The sequence below is a fragment of the Anastrepha obliqua genome, chromosome 2, assembly GCF_027943255.1.
Source record: "Anastrepha obliqua isolate idAnaObli1 chromosome 2, idAnaObli1_1.0, whole genome shotgun sequence".
Classification (NCBI taxonomy): Eukaryota; Metazoa; Arthropoda; class Insecta; order Diptera; family Tephritidae; genus Anastrepha; species Anastrepha obliqua.
In genome coordinates, this window is record NC_072893.1 from 48,185,447 (window position 1) to 48,207,550 (window position 22,104).

At 37.8% G+C, this 22,104-nt stretch overlaps 1 protein-coding gene across 1 annotated transcript; it reads left to right on the plus strand.

The window, feature by feature from the left end:
* The first annotated feature begins 13,808 nt into the window (after positions 1–13,808).
* LOC129238129 (elongation of very long chain fatty acids protein F-like) lies at positions 13,809–21,633 on the plus strand. The gene is made up of 3 exons (XM_054873167.1): positions 13,809–13,869; positions 20,724–20,911; positions 20,980–21,633. The coding sequence occupies exons 1-3, from the start codon at positions 13,809–13,811 to the stop codon at positions 21,631–21,633; spliced, it is 903 nt and encodes a 300-aa protein (XP_054729142.1).
* The last annotated feature ends 471 nt before the right edge of the window (positions 21,634–22,104 follow it).

Sequence of the window (22,104 nt, forward strand, 5' to 3'; positions counted from 1 at the left end):
GTAGAAAGAAATAAAAAAAAAAAAATAAAGTAACATATAAAATAAAATGAAATTACTGTTGAGTCTCGATAATTTGTAACCCGCTAAATCGAAAATCGCGATAAATCGGAAAAATGCTATCCCCTTGAAGCAAATTCGTTAATTTGTAAAAATTCCATACATTTTAGTTCCCTCGTTAATCCGTTTTTCTTGCGTAAAGTGTGACTAATCCACTTTTATTTCTGTCTTCTAATTCAAATGTCTGGCAGCGCCAAGTTTGCTTTTTCGAGCAATCCCTATTTTGGCATTATTTTTGGTCAGCTGTTTAATGTTGTTGAATTTTTTATAAAATTATAACTCATTATACAACAAAAACCGTATAAACTCAAATATCAAATTTTGCGCAAACATTTAAAAAATCAGAAAACTTTCAACTGAATTTCGAATTAGAAGAAATGTTGGTCTACTGTTTTGAAAGTTATTTAATTTTTTGGTGTTTTTAAATGCAAAATGTAATGTAAAGGGCACTTGGAAAAAGCAGTACATTTTCTGGATTATCTGTTTTGGAAAATTATATATAATTAATAATATAAATAACAAAAAAATCGGAAGAAAATAAAACTAAATAAAATTTTTGTGTTTTATTTAATAAATAAATTAAATAAATAATTAAATAAATAAATTAAATAAATAAATTATATATATAAACTAAATAAAGCAAAAAAAGTGGATAAAAAAAATAATTAAAATGAATAAAAATAATAATAATGTTTGTGAGTCCCAATAATAGCTAAAACAATAAATGCGATGCGACCAGCAACCAGCATAGAAAGCATAGAATAGAAAGAAAAGTGAAACAAAAACAAAGAAAAACAAATACAGAGTATACTGAATATCAATTAGAAAGCGTAACACAAACAATCAACACAGAATTTAGTATAAAAAATTTGGTGAAAATTAAAAAACCCTATCTAACAGACAAAAAAACAAAATACTGAATTAAAAAAACAAAAACACAAAACAAAACCAAAAAAAAAATTTGTAAACAAAAAATTAAGTGCACATCTTGAAAATGTTGTTAGAAACAGAATTTCTTATACATACACAAATACATACATACATATTTAACATGTAACGATTAGACTAAAATTTTAAAAAATTAAAAAAAATACCATTTAATCAAAGTATTTTGTTTAAGAAAATGTCAAAAGCAAAGTTTAAATGAAAATTTTAAAAACAAAAGAATTTCAAAACTGCAACAGCCGTCAAAACAGTTTTCTTCCTACATTTTGTTCCTAGCCTTTCTACGAGTATAGTAATTTCCATATCAGCAAACTGAAGAATTTATCAAACTAACTACACCAAACTGTGTCACACACACACGTATGTATATGTATATAAAAAATTCCAAATGCTTAGAAAAAATTCAAATATTTTTCAAGTTCAAAATGGAGTACACTGAGCGAAACGCTAAAAATAAATATACATTTCTTGGCATTTTACACTAATTTGCACTGAACTTTTATACAAACCTACCTGGATTCAGGCATAGAAAAATCAAATATATGTATTCGTATCAAGTGAAACGCAACTGTATTATCATCCGTATATATGTAACTTAATATTACTAATTCAATCTTACCACATACATACATATATGGAACTATTTTAATCATTTGGGGAGGTCCATAAAATCATAATTTTTTATTTTTTTATTTGAACTCTAATATTCCACATTTTTAATCGCTGAAATCGTACACCTATGGTTGGTTAGAGTGGTTATTCATCCAGAGTCCAACTACCGCTTCCGCAGCATTTTGTTCGTACACCCATGGTCAAAAGTATTTACACAAAGCTAAATTTTGTCACACTGGTTATTAGAAAGTTGTTGTTGAAATCCTTAGAGAATGCAAAGATAATTAGTGCAAATTTAAAGAAGCCAACGGTATATTTCACATTAAAGTTAACGCTTGAATTTATGCATCCTGGCGTCAAAAGTATGCCCACAGCATTAAAAAGTTATTTTCTACATTTAAGGCTCCACATTTAGCAGAAAAAATTCTCAAAAATCAACCACTTGAAACTTCTACTTTATTGTAAAAAAAGTCAATGATCTATCAAATTGCAAAAGCGGATATATTTTTTCATTTCTACTCAGAAAGAAAAGTTTGCAATTTTAATACACATTTTTTTTGAATTTTCACAAATTTTATACAAAGTTCGAAACTTTGCTTTATATGGTGCGTGTAATAAAGGGTGGTTAAGTTTAAGGGCCGGTATTGATTTCGAATAAAATACAGTTTTTTTGAGAAATTATTGCCATTTCTCTTTATTATGATAATATTGGTATGGCTCAATTACGTATAAATCAAAATATTGGCCAAATGGTTACCGCAGCCTCGGCGGGACACCTCCATCCGATGGTTCAAATTTTCGATGACGCTGAGGCATAATTCAGGTTCTATGCCGTTAATGTGCCGAATTATCTCATCCTTTAGCTCTTGAATTGTTACTGGCTTATCGAAGTACAGCTTTTCTTTCAAATAACCCCAAAGAAAGAAGTCCAATGGTGTCAAATCACAAATTTTTCACGCAAACGAGCCATTGTTTCGTTAGCTGTGTGACAAGTGGCACCGTCCTGTTGAAACCACATATCGTCCACATCCATATCTTCCCATTCGGGCCATAAAAAGTTCGTTATCATCTCACGATAGCGAACACTATTCACAGTAACTGCCTGACCAGCCTGACTTTCGAAAAAAATACGGCCCAATGATGCCACCGGCCTATAAACCGCACCAAACAGACACTCTTTGTGGGTGCATTGGTTTTTCGGCAATCACTCTTGGATTATCATTCGCCCAAATGCTTCAATTCTGCTTATTGACAAATCCACTGAGGTGAAAATGTGCCTCATCACTGAAGATGATTTTCTTCGAAAATTGGTCATTCACTGTTGCCATTTCCTGCCACCATTCTGACCATTGACGAGGCTTGAAATGGTCAAGAGGCTTTAGTTTTTGAGTCAGTTGCACCTTGTAAGCGTGTAAATGCAAGCCTTTATGCATAATGTTCATCAACGACGAGCGTGAGAGGTGCAATTGTTGGGCACGACGACGAGTTGAGGTGGACGGCTCTTCAACCACACTATCGCGAACATGCACTGGTGCTTTCACATCTCCTACAGACCCGGTTTGCTCAAACTTTCGCACAATTTTTCTGATTATATGCACATTTGGACGATTAAATTTACCGAAAAAATCACGAAGTGTGCGATATGCATTTTGTTTTGAACGCCCGTTTTCATAATAAGCCCGAATAACTTTAACGCGTTGCTGGATTGTGTCTCTTTCCATAGTTCAAATTGAGTTAATCTGAAATTGGAAAATGTCAAATGAAATGCAAAAAAAGCTTGAGGTTTAGGTGTGGTTCACATTCAACATCGGCTCTTGAAATTTAACCACCCTTTATTATGAGTTATGTTATTATAAAAAAAAAAATTGAAATCACAAAATACATAAATAAATAGGCCAAACTTATCAATATGTGGTGAACTTTTTATTGTACTTTGACGCTGAGACTATCTATACGGGTTCACAACGCTGCACTAACGACAGCAAATAACTCTTATGGTGTACCTTCGCCGGCGTTAGTCATAAAATCGTTGGAGGGCAGCATTTCGCACTAAGGCAAAATAGCCAAAGTAGCAGAAGTAGCAAATGTTTTAAGGAAGTCTGGGATTTTTAGAGTGGAAGGCAAAACTGATCGCATATCTCGAGCTTCTTTAGCGCAATTCTGCTATTTTTGTTCCTTGCCAGATGTTAGTCTGTAGATGGCTGTAGTTTTAGTAAATTAAAAACTGTTTATTAAATTTATGCTTCGCTAAATATTTTTCGTTTTTAGTTAGTCATGGACCTCCGCATTCCCACTAAGTAAAACTAAAGGAGACTGGTTTTATTATAAATATATATATATATATACATCTACTATTTTTGGCAGCTTTCTTCTATAGTAAAAGTATCTGTATATGTAAATAATTAATTTTCGTATTCGTACATAGTTTGAATTCTGCATTTAATACAAATAAAATAACTTTAAGAAAACATTTGAATTAAATCACAATTACGAATTATCTCTGCACTTTTCATTTTATACCCAATGCAGAACTTTGTTCATACGATTTTATAATAATATTTGCGGGGGATAGTTACACGTGGATACATAGACATTGGTTAGTGTATGATTAGCGATTTACCGAATTCAAGAATATCCCACAACTATCTGCAAATATTCTCTAAAATATCTCTGTTCGCCAATTGGTGTGAGTATTTATAATAAATTAAACAAAATTTCATTTATTTAATCATAAAATGTAATAAAAAATAAAAGGAGAGGTAGCGGAGGTCTTGCTCTTCCTCTGCTACCACTAGCTGGTACGGCATTGAATACTTTCAGAACCGGAGCGTTTTTTCTTTCTGATGAGACGTAGTATCATTTCGTTCAAAGGATTTCACATATCCTTTCTTAGCTCCCAGTAGCGATACCACATGGCTCCCATTGCGCCATGCCATGGAATATTCGGAATGAAAATCGTATAATTGCTTTCAGAAATCGTTCACCATAAGGGGTCCGCCATTGTGAGTTTTAAAAAACTAACTTCAGATTCGTAGTTAGCGAACTCAAGAGCCTCTCGCGAACTCGAGCGCAGGTTCATTGAAAACGTGTTATTGCCATCTGCCATTCATACCAACACAACTAAAGAGATTCGTAATCAGAATCACCTACATTCACATACAGGATTCACATACATAGTAGACGAGTATGTGAAGTTTCTGGCCCATAATGCTTTTGTGAGCAGTAACAATTTTTATAACTTAGAAATAATAAATTTTGCTAATATCCCTCCTAATACTATCCAATTGGTCTTACGCAGCCATTGTAAGACCCATACCAACATATGCGGCACCAGTCTGGTGGCTCGCAATAGAAAAGAAATACAACCAAACCAAGCTGAACAAGTCTCAAGATACATCTTAACTCACTGATCTAAAACAAATCAGACTACACGACCCCCGACCTTAACTTCAAGAAAGACGGTACGTTTTCCACCGAGTGCCGAATGGAGGAAAGGAAAAGTGATTCGACGTCGAAATCTACACCGATGGTTCTATAGTAAGATGAACTGTGTTGTTGGAGCTGGCCTCTGTTCGGAGCCGCTCAACATATCTAAATCAATCTGATTTCCTGACTCTGCCAGCGTGTTCCAGGTAGAACTACTAGCAATCAGAGAATCATGTAAATTACTAAAACCCTAGAAAGAAGTTGGTGCAAGAGTAGCTATCTTTTTAGACAGTCAAGCAGCTATCAAAGCCTTAGATTCCAATTCCATTTCATCCAAGTTAGTTTTACAATGCAGAAAAGAACTAGAGCTGCTTGGTCATTGGCTTCAAATTACTCTGATATGGGTTCCCGGTCATAGGAACATAGAATGTAATGAGATGGCAGATGAGCTAGCAAGAAAAAGATCGCCACTAGACATAACAGAGGCGGTGGCGGTTGCTAACATCCACTACTTCGCACTGCTATGCTTTAGCCGAAAGAAAGTGGAAGTAATTAACTACTACAATAGAAAAACATGGCCGTCATACAACATCCAGAGGACGAATTATCTGTTAGGATGCTCTCGGCCAAACATTTCACGTATAACTGCAAACCTTACAGGTCACTGGATGGTAGGGGATCACGCAGCCAGACTTAACCTCCCTTTCAATCACATCTGCAGAAGCTGTGAAGGGGAAAGGGGTGAAAAAAAGTCTCTTCCACTATCTATGCGAATGTCCAGGTCTAGCTAGAGCAAGATTTTGCTCTTTTGGTAAGCCTTTCTTACAGCAAATCAATGAAATCTCAGACGTAGAGATAAAAAATTTGCTGTTATACCTAGATCTAACAAAGAGAACGACATACCAAAACCGCTAAACACAATATACAACGAAATGGACAACTACATGAAAAGTGGCCGAGTGGAAGCTAGATGGACTAATCTGACCACATGCAAAACAGCAAAAGTCATATGTAGAAATAACAACAAAAAACTGACTCAATTCGTACTTACGCTCTCGCGAGAGGACTGCAGAACTATCATAGATATGGTAACAGGTCATAATCTATTGGCTGCACATGCGAAGAAGATAGGGATTGCTAACAGGGACAAATGCGGGAAATGCAGAGAGGATGTTGAGGAAACATTAGAACAGCTTCTGTGCGTTTGTCCGGCATTATTAAGAACGCGTCTAAAATGCCTGGGAGTCCCATTGTTTGAGAGTCTGGAGGACGTCTCAAAAGCGGATCTCCCAGCTCTGCTCAGATTACTAAAAGCGCTGACATCCTGATGTCTACTTTCGGTATTCATAGAGGTCGGTCTCCATCTGGTATTGCTAGGGACCAAAAGGTCTAACGATCTAACGAAATCTGACTTGAAAAAAAAAACACATCATCACACGAGAACAGTGGTAGTAAAACGGCGCTAGTCGCTAATTACGAATATTTCAGCAGGAATACTCAACCACTACAACATCACCAACATCCCGCGGGAATATTTCTTAGTCTTTTTTATTTATTTATTTCAAAGACAAAAATATATAAATAATTCTTCCACTTACATGCTAAGGCACTGGCTGCCAGGGTCTTTTATTTGAGCTTATTTATATTATATTATAGGATAAGTTGGTGAAAGTAAGTGGGACTACTTAATAAAATATTTTATACTTAAGTGTGTCTATAAATAAATCTACTTGAATATATTTCTGCGTTATGTATAATATTTATATGCGTGCATTGGGTATAAAAAGTATTAAAAGAAAATTTTAAATTACAATAATTTGTACGATTTTACGTAAAATCTGCCACTCTATTTTGATAACTATAATATTTTGTGTGTTTTTTTTTGTTTTTTAATATACCTACGAAGGCATTTGAACCACATACTTGCATATGTAGCAGATTTGAAAAATGTTGCCAAATATTGAAATTCTCATGTACCTATGAATTTTTAAGCTAAGTACTAACATACATATTTGTATTATTTATCTTTTACACGAATAACTGTTTTTTATATATGTACAAGTGGTGTCATATTGTCATGTGTGAGAATACTGTACCGATAAAAATTGTAAAATTATGTACCTAAACTATAAACGATTTTTTTTGTTAAATGAATGCGAAGAATTCATATGACTACTAAGCCTTTTTACAAAGAACATCAACTAAAGAGCAGCGCAAAAAGCAAATATTAGATGGAAATGGCTCATAGCCGCTCAATTTAGCTTAGTAACTGTATTATGTATATCTTGACAAAAGTGTTGTATTGAAGTTATGTGTTGAAAAATCTAAAAATGATTCGAAATAAATAAGAATGTATTTTTTCTCTCTTAAACAGAGCTTTTACTCTAAATCGACTAAGTTCATTCAATTCCTGCTTGTTTTTTTTTTTTTTTTGAGAAGGGAAAGGGAAAATTTAAATACCTGTATATATACAGATTTGTCCGTAAAGACGTAAAACGACGATCTTGGCGTAGAGATAAGCGAATTTGGACCTCTAATCTAGCATGCCAATGGGAAGATGCCACCTGCAAGAATAATCTGCGTGAACTGTATAGGCTGAGCCGGGAGCTAACTGGCAAATACGGAAGCTCAAGCCATCCTATTAAAGACGAAAATGGGACCTTATTACATCGGAACGTAAGTAAATGACTTCTCCGAAGTCCTGAACCCTCAAACTTCAATTCTCACATCGTCACCTCGTCACCTACTCAATTTGAACTCTGATGAAGAAGAAACACAGGGCCCTCACTCAAAGTGTAACCAATTAAAAGGGCCGTGAATGTAGTTTGGAAAATTACTTTTGTAAAGTCAAAGTAAGAAATGTGTGAAAATAATACAGAATTAAGAATCAATTTGCTTTTGCTCGATATGACCACCTTTTGCTTTGACTACAGACAGTCCAGAAACGAGTCGCAAGCTGCCCGAATGTGACTTGCAGGTATTTTGGCCTACTCACGGACAATGGCTTTCTCCAGCGTCACGAGACTGATAAATCTTTTAGTTTGGACCTTGTTCTCCAAAATGGGGTTAAGAGAATAATTCATCGTATTCGCGTCTGGTGAATGTGAGAGCCATTGTGTTGGCATTTTCAAGTTCGAAATGTTGTTTTTAGCCATTTTTGGTTCACTCGAGCTTTGTGAGACGTGGCCGAGTCCTGTTGAAACGTCCATGGTCTGGCACTGAAATAAAGAAACTAGAAAAACTTTCTCGTCAGAAAACACAATGTTCGGAAATTTACCACTTTCGGTCTAGTGAAGCAACTCCTTTGCTCGCTCAAGTGTGACTTGTTGCTGCTTTGGTGTGAGATCAGTCGCCTTTTGGATCTTGTAAGGCTTGACTTTGAGATTATTTTTCAGTATGCGCCTTTTGGATCTTGTAAGGCTTGACTTTGAGATCATTTTTCAGTATGCGGCGGATGCTACGGTTAGATAATTTTCAGTTTTTTCGCAATTTGATTGGCACTTCGTCGGGGATTTTGGTCAAGTCGCTTCTTCACATTTTGAACCATTTCACGTGACGTTACAGTCTCGTGATGATCACCTCCATGACGTATCGTGATGCTACCTATAGTTAGTTTCAAACTGCATGCAATACGAGGCCCCCGGTTTACTGTGTATGGAAAAGAGATCAGACTTATGACGGAATTTTGTTAGCACGGGAGTAAAATAACACCAGTAGGTGGAAGGCATCTCACACCGTATCAACAAAGCACGTGCAGCGTTTTCTCAGTTGTACAACATATGGGTTTGAAATTCCATATCAGTCAAAACTAAGCCACGAATTTTGAGTTCCAACGTGAAAGCGATGTTGCTTTATGGCTGCGCATCCTGGTCGCTTACATCCGTGCTCATCCGAAGACTGTAAATATTCGTAAACGCCTGGGGGCGCAAAATTTTGAAAATCTATTGACCTCGTGTTATTTCATATCAGGAGTTGCTTAATTCGACAGACGAGTTCCCAATCGAGCTCATCATTAAATGAAGATGTAGAGAGGCTGGATAGGCCACACTTTACCCAAAGATGCCGGCGAAGTATGTAGGGCTGCTCTCCGGCGGGATCCGGAAAGTGTACGAAACCGTGGAAGGCCAAAAACGTTCTGGCGACACATGGTGGATACAGACTTATCCAACTCAAATACAATATAGGTTGTCTTTAAAACAACTTGCTCACAATGGAAATGACTTCAAATCTTTTGTTCTGGCTCTACACTCCAACCGGAGTTAAAGGCAGTTATACAAGGTGAAGTCAAAAATTAAAAAGGCTGCGCTAACATAGAAACGACAGGAGCTTTATTCTGATAACTTTGAGTTTATTTATTCAAAATAGTCCCCTCTGGCCTGGATACACTTTTTTGTGCGATCTAAAATCTTTTCGAAAGAGTGTTTCAGGTCATTGACCGGAATGTTCTTGAGGATGTCGGTCCAAGAATTTTGGATGGTCTCTACGGACGCAAAACGTTTTCCTTTCATGGCCAAATATATTACAATTTTCCGAATAGAAAGAAGTCACAGGGAGCCATATTAGATGAACATGGTAAGTGATTGATGGTTAAAAAGCGATTTATAGTAAAAAAATCAGTCACATGAGTGGATCGACGAGATGCTGTATTATCATGCAATAAGCGCTAGTTTCCTCATTCGCGGTATTCAGGGCGTAATCGGCTAGTGCGGTGCAACAAACACTTCAAAACGCCAGGATAGAAAATTGCATTGACGGTTTGGCCTGTTGGCACGAATTCCTTGTGGACAATTCCCTTTGAATTGTAAAAACAAATGACCATCGACTTGATTTTTGTACTTCCCAAATGCAATTTTTTGGGTGGTGGCTCGTCTGGGGACTTCCATGCGGCACTTTCACGCTTACTTTCGGGTTCATGTTGGAGACACCACGTTTCATCGCCAGTTTCAATGTTGTAAAGGAAGTTCTCGTCTTTTCTCGCCTCTTTAATGAGGTCTTTCGAATGTTGAATTCTGGCCAATTGTGGGTCCTCAGTTAACTTGTGCGGAATGAAACGTGCACAGACCTTTCGCAAACCTAAATGATCAATTAAAATGCGATAAATCGATGTTTTGGAGATAATCAACTGCAACTCAACTCTAACCCGTGAATTTCAACAATGATTTCGGTTAATTTTTGATAAATTTACGAACAATTTGTACGGGGTTTTCGGTGATTACTTGGGCGACCCGTATGTTCGTTATCATTTATGTCCTCACAACCATCTCTGAAACGTGTAGATCACTGATGAACTCTGGCACGAGATAGACAATCATCGCCATCTTCATCAATTCAAATGTTTCGGTAAACGTTTTACCGATTTTAAAACAAAATTTGATATTAGCTCTTTGTTCGAAACTCATTTTTGAACCGATGACACAAATATACTGACACTTTAGACGGAATAACTTTGCTTCCACTGAACCGAATGCCACCAATCTTTCACTGGAAGTCAGCTAAGGACGTAACTTCTAACGCACTAACTCATGGCGCCATCAAAAACATTTTTATGACGTCAGTCTTGTTTATTTTGGACTTCCCCTTGTATATATGTACATATATGTATATCTGGCAACCCTACCACTGTCTTAAAACATAGAGAGTCAAAGCCTCTTTCAGTATTTTCCGTACCTATAATCTTTGCTTAATATAAACGTGCGCTCGATTTGGCGCTATCGAGTCTAGATATTTAGCAATTGATGGTCAGCAAACGTGTGGGCTTCCTTCTGAGAAATTTTTGTATGTGTTTTATTAGGATTCTTGGCATGGCTTAGAAGCGTTGTACAATTGCAACTAGTTAATTAGAAAGCATTTTACAACATAAATGTAGATCTGCTACCGTTGTGCGCTTTAATCGTCTTTGAGACGAATTCAGCCCAAGTTAGCTGGATGCTGCGTCCTTAACATCATTTCTTGGTATGTGATGTACTTTTGACTAACACATCCCCAAAATTGTATACCGTACGTAATACAGCTTATTTACTATAATTTCAGGTCCAGCTCTTCTCGTTTTTTCCTAACGTAAACTTTCCAGCGCAGTTTGGCATCAAGTGTTATGCCCAGATATTTGGCCTCGTCGACGCATCGATGAAGATTGGCTTGCAAGTATTATTTTTCACTCTATGGGTATTATTTTTCACTATACAGGGTTGCCCATATTCGACGGACCCGACGGATTTCGATGACTCTTTGGACCCTTGAATCTTATACGGGAATAAATGCAAATCAATGCGGATAATTCGTTGTAAAGTGGTCCGAGCAATGCCCAACTGCTGAGAACGGTGATTTTGGGATGTCCTTGGCGGCGCCTTGGTCGGTTTTGATTTGGCCTCTTTGGATTAGAAAGAGCATCACTAGTCGAAAACCTTTCGTACAAACGTTTAATGGTGTTCTTAGAAGGCGCACTTTTCACATTATTTAGTTTTTTATACGCACGTTGAGTTTTCATAATTGACTTCTTTTGTTGAATGTAAATTTCAACAATTTGGGAGCGCTCACTTGGCGTGTACTGTTCCATGGTAAAAATCTGCTTGGACTGACGCTTCCAACGCGATATGTTATTAAGCGATCTGACGTCTCTGTCAAAAGGTAAGGGGGTTGCCAGATGGGTCCGTCGAATATTGGCAACCCTGTATGCGCTGACTTGCTTTTGTTTGTTGTTGAACGTATTTTTCGGGTGCAAAAAGCTTCGACATAATCCGTAACAGAGACATTAACCTGTGAGAGGACATTCCGATGGGTGATTTACCAGGCTTAAGTATCTTGGTAACTTCGGTGAATCTTTAATACGTAGGTACATACGTGCCTCAAGCTGAGGCATTTGTTAAATAAACTGGTCAGATAGACAATGCAACATTTCGGCAGGTTACGAAAGACTTCAGCCGTGATTAACTAAAATCCAGGCGGCTTCATTTTGTTTATTTCCTTGTCAACTTCTTTTGGTGTAACTGGAATAATTTATTCAACGGACTCAGGACAGTTTACTCCAATAGGTTTTACTTCAACAGTGCCTTCATTAGCGCTAAAGGTTTTCCAAATTCTCAGTAAATATAGGGTGATCAATTTGGAGGCGTCGGATTTTTAATTGAAATATTGAAACACTATTCATGGCATTTTATTTTTTAAGATAATCGCTTTCATATGTTGGCTCCAGTTGCGCCGTAATTCGGTTACCCGTAAACACCAATTTTGAATAACTCGCTGGAGGATTTCGGTTGGTATCTCGTGAATAACTTTAGTAATGTTGGCTTCCAATGCTTCAATCGAAGCTGGTTCATCTACAAAGCATTTAGACTTTACATACCCTTACTGATATCACACGGTTTTGGTGGCCAATCAACTCTGAGGCGAGAGATAAATTGCTCACCGAAATGTCAACCCAGTACATCTATAGTTTCACGGGCTGTATGGCAAGCAGCGCCGTATTGTTGGAAACCAATTTTGTAGAGATCACGTGCCTCATTTTCCGGCATCAAAAACTCGTTTTCCATGTTACTGCGATAGCGTTCGCCATTCACTGTTACATTGGCGCCAGCCTCGTCTTTGAAGAAATATGGGCCGATGATTCCGCGAGGCCATAGGCCGCACCAAACGATTCTTTTCAATAGATGTAATGGCTATACTTGAGTGACTTCGGGTGGCTCTTTAGCCTGAATACGGTAATTTTGTTTATTGACATAGCCATTAAACCCTTTAGAAATCTAATTTTTTTCAGAATTTTTACAAACATTTTTACATAAATTCTGAGTATACTGTTTTATACCCATTAAATTTTGGTACAATAGAGGGTAAGTTTGATTAGGCTTGAAAATTGCGTTGATTTATGAAAACAGTTTGTTTGCTGGCAGTTTCGTGCGTTTCCTTCACAGAAAGTAGGCGTGAAATTATTTTGATATGGAAGAAAACACACAACACCGTCAGGAAAGGCATGTGAAGACACCTCGCACAGCACTAACCACCTTTTCACATGCCCCATAAAACCCACTCATCTAACACCCCTCTCCCTCTGCACCCAATCTGTCGAAAAAGCAAGTTTCCTGGACCTACTGTTAGATGAGCTAGCCGAAGACGACCAGTGATTTACACTACACTGACAGGGTAAAGTTATCTGCTACAACAAGAACAACAACAGGAAACAAACTGTCTGAAATCAGCGCGATTAATTATGTAGTATAAATAAGTTTGCCCCTCTAGTTTGAATTAAATTTACCCACAGCCAGATTTATTATAGTGATTTAAAATGCCTCCAGTCGCAAAACTGACGTCAACTACCTGGCTTATCTGACGTATACATTGTGTGGAAACCTTTAAAGAAAACTCAATCTTAAGTAAACGCAATGTAAATGTAGATGTAAATGGGTGTACATTTTAACTAAAACCTAAAACAAATATTCGCTGCTCTTGCTAATTAATTCCTATTTCTACTTGATTTAGTTTTGGATTTAGTTTTGATTTTTTTTTTTGGTTTTTTTTGTTGATGAGAGGTCATTATATCGAACTACTTAAGTTTGGCATTAATTATGCTTTCGCCCTTTTGCATTTCGTGCCTGTATTTGCTTTTATGTACATAGATACAAACGTAGTAATTATTCATGAATTGTAGCAACTATTTTGGATATTTTTACTTCGTTCTACTTGCAAGCTCAGTTTAGTTTCATTAGTACTCGAATGGGCGCAGGTTCAATTGCCGTTTAGTTTTTGAAGTTTCAGGAAAATTATAAAGCTCTGGCGCAATGCTCCTGCTATTGAAATTACTATGGGAAAATCTTCGAGAATTCGATGAAAAATATCGAGGTATGAGCAAAATTCGTAAAAGCAGAGGAAAAATAAGAAAAAGTAACTGGCAAAAGTGTCATCAGGCGTGGCAAGGAAAATGCTTTCAGCAAGCACGTAAAGCTGAATAATTTCGTAAAGTGATTGAAGGAGCCATTTTACTATTTATGTAGAGAAAATGAAAAGTTACTTGCCGGCCGATTTTTTTCAATTAATTTAGTTGTATCTTTTGTAGCTGAACTGCAGCTGCATGAAGGGTAGGTGATTTATATCTCATATTTTATGAGTAGGTTTAGTTTTTTATTGAAATTGGTTGGGATAAAGTGAACTCCTTGCCGCAAAAAAAATGTAAGAAAATATCAAGTCAGTCCATAAGTTCGTGCGTTTTTCAAAGGTGGTTTTAAAATTAATAAAAAAGCTGTTTAACGTGTTTATTAATCAATAGTGTATTTTCCTTCACTATTTACAATGTCTTCCCAACGTTTAGGCAAATTTTTAATTCCCTGCTCAAAAAATTGTTTGTCCTTGCAGCCAAAATACGCTTCGGTACCCCTTTTTATAGCTTCTTTTGAGGAGTAGTTCTTGTTACTCATATGGAATTGAAGTCCACGGAAAAGGTGATAATCACAAGGTGCAATATCCGGAGAGTATGGCGGATGCGCCATTAGCTCCCACCCGAGCTCGTTCAGCTTGCCTAATGTATGAGGTCTTGCATTGTCGTGGTGAAACAAAACTTTTCGTCTATTCACTAAAGACAGTCTATTTTTGTTAAGTGCCTCATTCAGGTTTGATAGCTGATGGGAATAATAATCAGCAGTTATCGTCTGGTTTGGTTCCAGAAGTTCATAATAAACAATACCGGCCATATCCCACCAAATAGACAGCAGAATCTTCTTGAGGTGAAGGCCATCTCTAGGGGTCGGTTCTGGTGTTTTATCTTTACCTAACCATTGGCGTTTGCTAACAGGATTATTGTAAAGGAGCTATTTTTCATCACCAGTAACGATACGGTTCAAAAAACTTTCATTTTCAAGCCGTTGCAGCAGCTGAGAACTGAAGGTTGGCGACGGAAAGTCTATGCGGAACCAATGTTCCCAGCTTTGAAACCTTTCCCAACTGAACCAGGTGCCTGTGAACTGTTCCATGCGATGAATTTAACCTCTGAGCTATCATATCGACTGCCAAATTTGGCTCAGCTTCCACGAGTTCGAGCAAGGCGTCGGAGTTAAAGACTTCAGGACGACCAGCGCGCGGGGCATCCTCCACGTCGCAGTTACCACTTCGGAACTTTGAAAACCACTTTTGCGCAGTCCTTAAACTCACGGCATCCTCTCCGTGAACAATGTTTATTTCTGCGGCAGTAGTTGTTGCATTTTTACCACTTTTATAAAAAAAAATACAAAATATGTCTCTTATATGCGTTCGAAGATTCCATTTTATTTTTTAACAACACGTTCTTCTAGCCGCGATTAAAATCACTTGTTGAATGCGAAATATATCAAAGAAAATATAAATAGTTCCGTTATATTCCGCGAATGTTTTTTTGTATGCAGAAATCGCACAAAAGTGAAATTATGGTTAAAATACGCACGAACTTATGGACTGACCTGATAGAAACTGGTTGGGATATAGTGAACTGCGGTAAGGACAGGTTAATTTCAGTCGACAAGTTTTTGAAGTGTGACTCAGAAAACACTTACCATACAGAACAGTTGAGAGATTTACGAGAAAAGTGTTATTTTTTTATTTCTTAGCAGAAACGTGTGTGAAAAATCACGTCCTTTGTTGTGCCTGTTACCTGTTTGAGTTTTGTGAAGCTCTGACAAGCTGAAAATTACTTTTCAAGTGTTCTTTTGATTGTTGAAAGTTTCCATATCATTTCAGGGTGTCCACGCGGGAAGATACATGCATTTGTTAGCAAAAGTTACTTTCCTGTTAAAAAGGTGCTTTCCTGGTTGTTGTTGTTGTTGTAGCAGCATAAACATTCCCCATACTTATGGTACATACGGGGAATGCTGCTGAAGTGACAGTCCTTGGCCGGATATAAATCCGGGTCGTTTCGGTAACGTAGAACCGACTGCGTTGGAAACGTTGTATTTATCTCGCCTTAAATTTTGTGGAAAGCTCTATAATAAGCAGAATATTATGTATTCGTGGATTTTTTCAAGTTTTCTTTGTTGTGTGTTCAGAAAGAAATTTTTTAGCTCAATGTTCGATTAAATTATTAATCATTTCGTTTTTGTAAAATCTTCAAACTGCCGATTGCTGAAAATATTAAATCCCGCCGGAGTCAAATGGGTTGGTACGTGGCTACCATTCGGGGGTGCACCGGTTCGAGCCTCCGGGCTTGAGCATCAAATAATAGAAAACGTTTTTTCTAATCCAGGGTCGCCACTTGGCAAGTAATGGCATACTTCCCAGTGTATTTCTGCCACGAAAAACTGCACATAAAAAGCCATTTGCCATTCGAAGGCGGCATAAAACTGTAGTTCCTTCGATTTGTGGAACAACATCCACAAATAGGAAAAGCAGATCGAATGGCCTAAAACCCAATAAAGGGCCAAATATATATTTAAATATTAAACTAAGTTTGTAGGGCCGGGCTGTTTGTGGAAAAAAGTGTTTGCATTGTGGTGTAACCTACCTCAAAACAAAAAATAGGTATGTCTTCCAAAGGTGAATTATTTCGAATGCGAATTTAGGGCAGTTGCTCTATTATAATAATTATTAGTTAATACTGTTACCTTACATTTTATGCATGTATTTTGAGAATTTTGGGAGCAAAATCACAAATAGCAGGTTAAACTCCTAACGTACGCGCCAATTATTTATTTATAAAGGGTGGATAATTTTCAAGGGCCGGTCTTGATTTTGAATAAAATACAATTGTTTCAAGAAATTATTGTCATTTTTCTTTTTTTTTATAATATTAGTATGGTTCAATTACGTATAAAACAAAATATTGGCCAAATGGCCACCGCGGCCTCGGCGGCACATCTCCATCCGATGGTTAAAATTTTCGATGACGTTGAGGCATAATTGAGGTTCTATGCCGTTAATGTGCCGAACTATCTCATCCTTTAGCTCTTGCATTGTTGCTGGCTTATCGACGTACACCTTTTCTTTCAAATAACCTCAAAGAAAGAAGGCTGACGGTGTCAAATCACATGATCTTGGCGGCCAATTGACATCGCCGCGACGTGGTCATCATTTGGTCATCAAATTTTTCGCGCAAAAGAGCCATTGTTTCGTTAGCTGTGTGACAAGTGGCACCGTCCTGTTGAAACCACATATCGTCCACATCCAAATCTTTCAATTCGGGCCATAAAAAGTTCGTTATCATCTCATGATAGCGAACACTACTCACAGTAACTGCCCGACCGGCCTCATTTTGGAAAAAATACGGCCGAATGATGCCGCTGGCTCATAAGCCGCACCAAACAGTCACTCTTTGTGGGTGCATTGGTTTTCCGGCAATCACTCTTGGATTATCATTCCCCCAAATGCGGGAATTCTTCTTATTGACGAATCCACTGAGGTGAAAATGTGCCTCATCACTGAAGATGATTTTTTTCGAAAATTGGTCATTCACTGTTGCCATTTCCTGCCACCATTCTGACCATTGACGATGCTTGAAATGGTCAAGAGGCTTTAGTTTTTGAGTCAGTTGCACCTTATAAGCGTGTAAATGCAAGCCTTTATGCATAATGTTCATCAACGACGAGCGTGAGAGGTGCAATTGTTGGGCACGACGACGAGTTGAGGTGGACGGCTCTTCAACCACACTATCGCGAACATGCACTGGTGCTTTCACATCTTCTACAGACCCGGTTTGCTCAAACTTTCGCACAATTTTTCTGATTATATGCACATTTGGACGATTAAATTTACCGAAAAAATCACGAAGTGTGCGATATGCATTTTGTTTTGAACGCCCGTTTTCATAATAACCCCGAATAACTTTAACGCGTTGCTCGATTATGTCTCTTTCCATAGTTCAAATTGAGTTAATCTGAAATTGAAAAATGTCAAATGAAATGCAGAAACAAACTTGACGGTTAGGTGTGGTTCACATTCAACATCAGCCTTTATTAACCCAGTGAAGGCTTCTTGTTATATCTCACGTTTGGCTTGCTCCATATTCGCATTAAGGGTCTGACTCGTTAATGGATTGTTTGCATAATATTTGGCCTTAGCGAAATCGTACGAAAAAGCCTGATCACACAAATCGCAGCAACGAGACGACTGGTAATAAGAGTACCGAACTTGGTGAGCAAAAGATCGATTTTGGCATTGGCTGTGTGTTGTGGCGTACTATTCTGTTGAAACCAAAAATGATGCAAGTCCATGGCTTCAATTTTTAGTTACACAAAATCATTTAAAATGCCTCTGCGGCGCTCACTGTTCACCGAAATAGCATTTCTATTTTCATAACAAAAAAAAAAAAACAAATAAATAAATAAAAAATGGGTCAATGGTATCACCACTTTAGAATCCGCATCAAACTGTTTCGCTTTCAGGCCTCTGCATTGGCTTCTCGACGACCAGGTTCGCCAACTTTGCTTATTAACATAGCCGCAGAGATGAAAAGATGAAATGATTTTGATAACATTGGCTCTGGAAATAATTTGCAATATTCCTCAAGGCTGTTGAAGCGTGAGGCGATTCGCTTTTTTCACAGAGATATGATGCTGAAAACAGCTGTCGCTGTCCAAATAATATATGATTGAAAAACCCCTTATATGGAACACCTGGATTTTTCTTACCGGCTCATAGTCTGGTTTACGTTGTGGAAACAGTTTAGGCGATGAGTGAACAACCGAGTTTGTGACCTCCCAGCGAATTGTCTACTTGTCACAGCCATTACTTCTAGCGAACAGTTAAAAAAAATTCTGAGCCCATTTCATTTAGTTTTAGTATGAAATAAAGTTCTGTGAGATATTTGAGCCAAGTCTGGTCTAAATTGATGATAGGATTGGATTCGATCGAGTTGGAAGATCTCAACATTGTGGAAACCCGGGAGATAAGAACAAAATTTCTTGACATTATTTTTCATCATGGCGACCATAATATTATATTTATGTAGGAAACACAATGTCAGTTAAATGCTCTGCACTCTTCCTGTGGTAACATAAGAAGCGCAGATCAAAATGTTCCATGACTTTTTGGACTTTCGGACTGCATAGCATTTATAGCATTTGAGCTTCCCGTCATAGATCATATATTTTACGTAGCGCCAGAGAGGGACGTCCAAATAAAAATAATACACCATAAACACAAAATAATTGTTTAATCATCAAAATTTATTTTTTCGGCTTCAAAATAGGCTGCACTCGAAGCAATACAAATATGCCAACGATTAGTCCAGTCATCAAAGCTCATTTTAAATGCATTTGAAGAGGTCTTCTTCAGCTCCTTCAGCGACTCTAAGCGGCGTCTGCGGAGTGGCAATTTAAGTTTTGGGAAGGGGCCACATGGGGCTAAATCCGGTGAATACGGTGGTTATTGGATGATATTTGTCGAGTTTTTGGTCAAAAAAGTGTTCACAATAAGAGCCTTGTGGGCGGTGCGTTATCATGCTGCATGGCCATGAGTTTTCTTTTCATAAATTGGGCCGTTTCCGATGCACTTCCTTCCTTCTCTCTCAAACGTCGCATAACTTCCAAATAATATTCCGTATTCTTTATTTACCGTAGAACTATTTGGAACGAATTCCGAGTGCACAACACCATGATAATCAAAGAGTAGCACGACTTTAACTTGTGACCGACATTAACGTGGTTTTTTGTGTTTCGGCTCATGTGGATAGCGCTATTCGCGTCATTCAGCCGTCTGTTGATTGGTTTGTATGTCAAACTCATATACCTACGTCTCATTACCTGTTATGCTGCGCTGGATAAACGTTGGGTCTTCAACCACCTTTCGATGCATTTTTTGAAAGTAATCCTACTCTCTTGGAAAGAGTCGAGCAGCCACGCGTCTCATGCCCAATTGATGGTTTGAAATGTTGCGAATTGATTCGTAAGACTGAGGTTACGCTAAGGTCACGAGGTCAAACTTAAATGATGGTTTGATGGTTTTCCAGCACCTTTTTCTTGACTTTGTCGAAGTTTTCATCCGTTGATGGGCGACCAGATCGGGGCAAATCTTCCACGACTTCTTGGGCCTCTGCAAAAGCTTTACCCCACTCGTAGGCAAGTGTTTTTGATAAAGCACTCGCGCCATAGGTTTTTTGCAACATTTTCAACGGTTTGGCACACGTAATCCCGTTTAAAACACAAAATTTAAGACCGATTCTTTGCTCGATATTTTTATCCATAGTCCAAATCGCTAAGCACACCTGTGCTTGGCTGATACTCGTAAACTTAAATGCCTTAAACGCTCAAACTGTGCGACACTATAGAGAACAGTTATACCAACATTCCAGAAAAAAAGAAAAGTTTGACGATTCCCGATATTGTTTTGACATAATATATAATTGGCGCCTACCACCTTTTTGCGTGTTTGGCCGAGTTGCTCCTTCCATTTGTAGTGTGCGTCTAGACGTTGTTTCACAAATGGAGTGACCTTCAGTTTTAAGCCAACTCCGAACGGCAGATATTTTTTATGAGAAGCTTTTCCATGGCAGAAATACCCTCGAAGGTTTGCCATTGCCCGCTGAGGGGCGATCGCTGTTTCTATTATTTGGTAGATTATGCTCGAGGTTCATGCCCGGAACACTACCGTGACTGGTAATCACGCACCAACCTATTCGGCTAGCGAGACTGCTTTTGAATACCTTATCCAATATTCAAATAATCAACCAGTCTACTTTCAGAACACCAACTTGAATGCTTACTTAATTTTTATTTTTATTATGAAATTTGTTTTTTCAGATCGTCGTTCGGAAAACTTTTGTTTTGTGCAGCCAATACATCTATGCGGCGCTGTTCTAGCTTATTATGTGTTCATTAAGCATCTTGGGCCCAAATTAATGGAAAATCGTAAACCGTTCGAACTGAAGTATGTCCTGCTTGTGTACAATGCAGCGCAAGTACTCATCAATAGCATCCTCCTAATTTTGGTATGAAGTTTGAAATTTTTATAATGCACGTTTTGAACAAACCTAACTCTCTCGCCGTTCTTATGTAGGGCTGCTTTACTGTCGTGTATTATAAACCATACGAACGCTTGACTTGCATGATGCCGGTGATGCAGCGCACAGATGCTGGCATGGCGGAGTTAAACTTTTCCTATGCGTATTATCTGCTTAAATACCTGGACTTTGCGGACACTGTATTCTTTGTGCTGCGCAAGCGCTACAATCAAGTGAGCTTCCTGCATGTGTACCATCACATCATGATGAGCGTGTCCATTTTTGTGTACCTGCGCTACTTGCCTGGTGGCCATGGCGCAGTGTTGGGCTTCCTCAATCTGAATGTGCATACCATTATGTATTTTTATTATTTCATTTCGGCACTGCAGCCCGAGTTGAAACAGTCGATATGGTGGAAGAAACACATTACCCAAGCGCAAATACTGCAATTTCTGCTTTTGCTATTGCACTTTACGCGCGCGCTCTTCGATGCAGAATGCGAATATCCTAAAATGGCTATACTGTTTGCGGTCATTCAAGCTGTGGTGATGCTGATGCTCTTTTCGGACTTTTATTATAAGGCTTACGTTCGCAGCAGCAACAAAAAATTAGGGACACAAATAAACGGAAAAGAAACTTGCAGTAAAATGGGGGAACATCTGAGGGCGATGGATTTGGGTGGAACAGAAATGAAACCTTGTAAATTTTGATGGTTGTGAAATAAATTTGATAAAGAAAAACTGATTTTACTTTATGACACAAAAAGTTGGTGCTTACAAATTAACATCCATTTTTAATGAACTTTCAATATAAATGTTTTGAAAAAGGCTTAAAAATTACTATGAAAATTAATACCCTGCTAAGCCTCATACATGGGGTCTGAAAATGCTTACGCGTGCTGAAACCTCTGGACTTTATGTTGTACGTTGGTGGTGCTGCTTATGGATTGAGCCTATTTTTGGATATAGTTTTATATTTGGCAAAAGGTCTTCCTAAGGACAAACATTTTAAGGGGGTGGTAGGGTTTAGCGCTAAAAAAACACTTTTTTTTTGAATTTTTTACAGAAATATGGCTTAAGATACTTTAATAAAATCAGTTGCATGTTATTGTACATCTTTTCAATAAGTTTTTAAAAAATATTAATAATAAAATATTGACAAATAAGCCCATGACAGAGTTT

Coding starts and splice junctions, on each gene's coding strand:
- LOC129238129 (XM_054873167.1), top strand. CDS start 13,809: ATGCTCCTGCTATTGAAATTACTATGGGAAAATCTTCGAGAATTCGAT. Junction 13,870..20,723: donor ATTCGATGAAAAATATCGAG/GTATGAGCAAAA, acceptor TTGTTTTTTCAG/ATCGTCGTTCGGAAAACTTT. Junction 20,912..20,979: donor ATAGCATCCTCCTAATTTTG/GTATGAAGTTTG, acceptor GTTCTTATGTAG/GGCTGCTTTACTGTCGTGTA.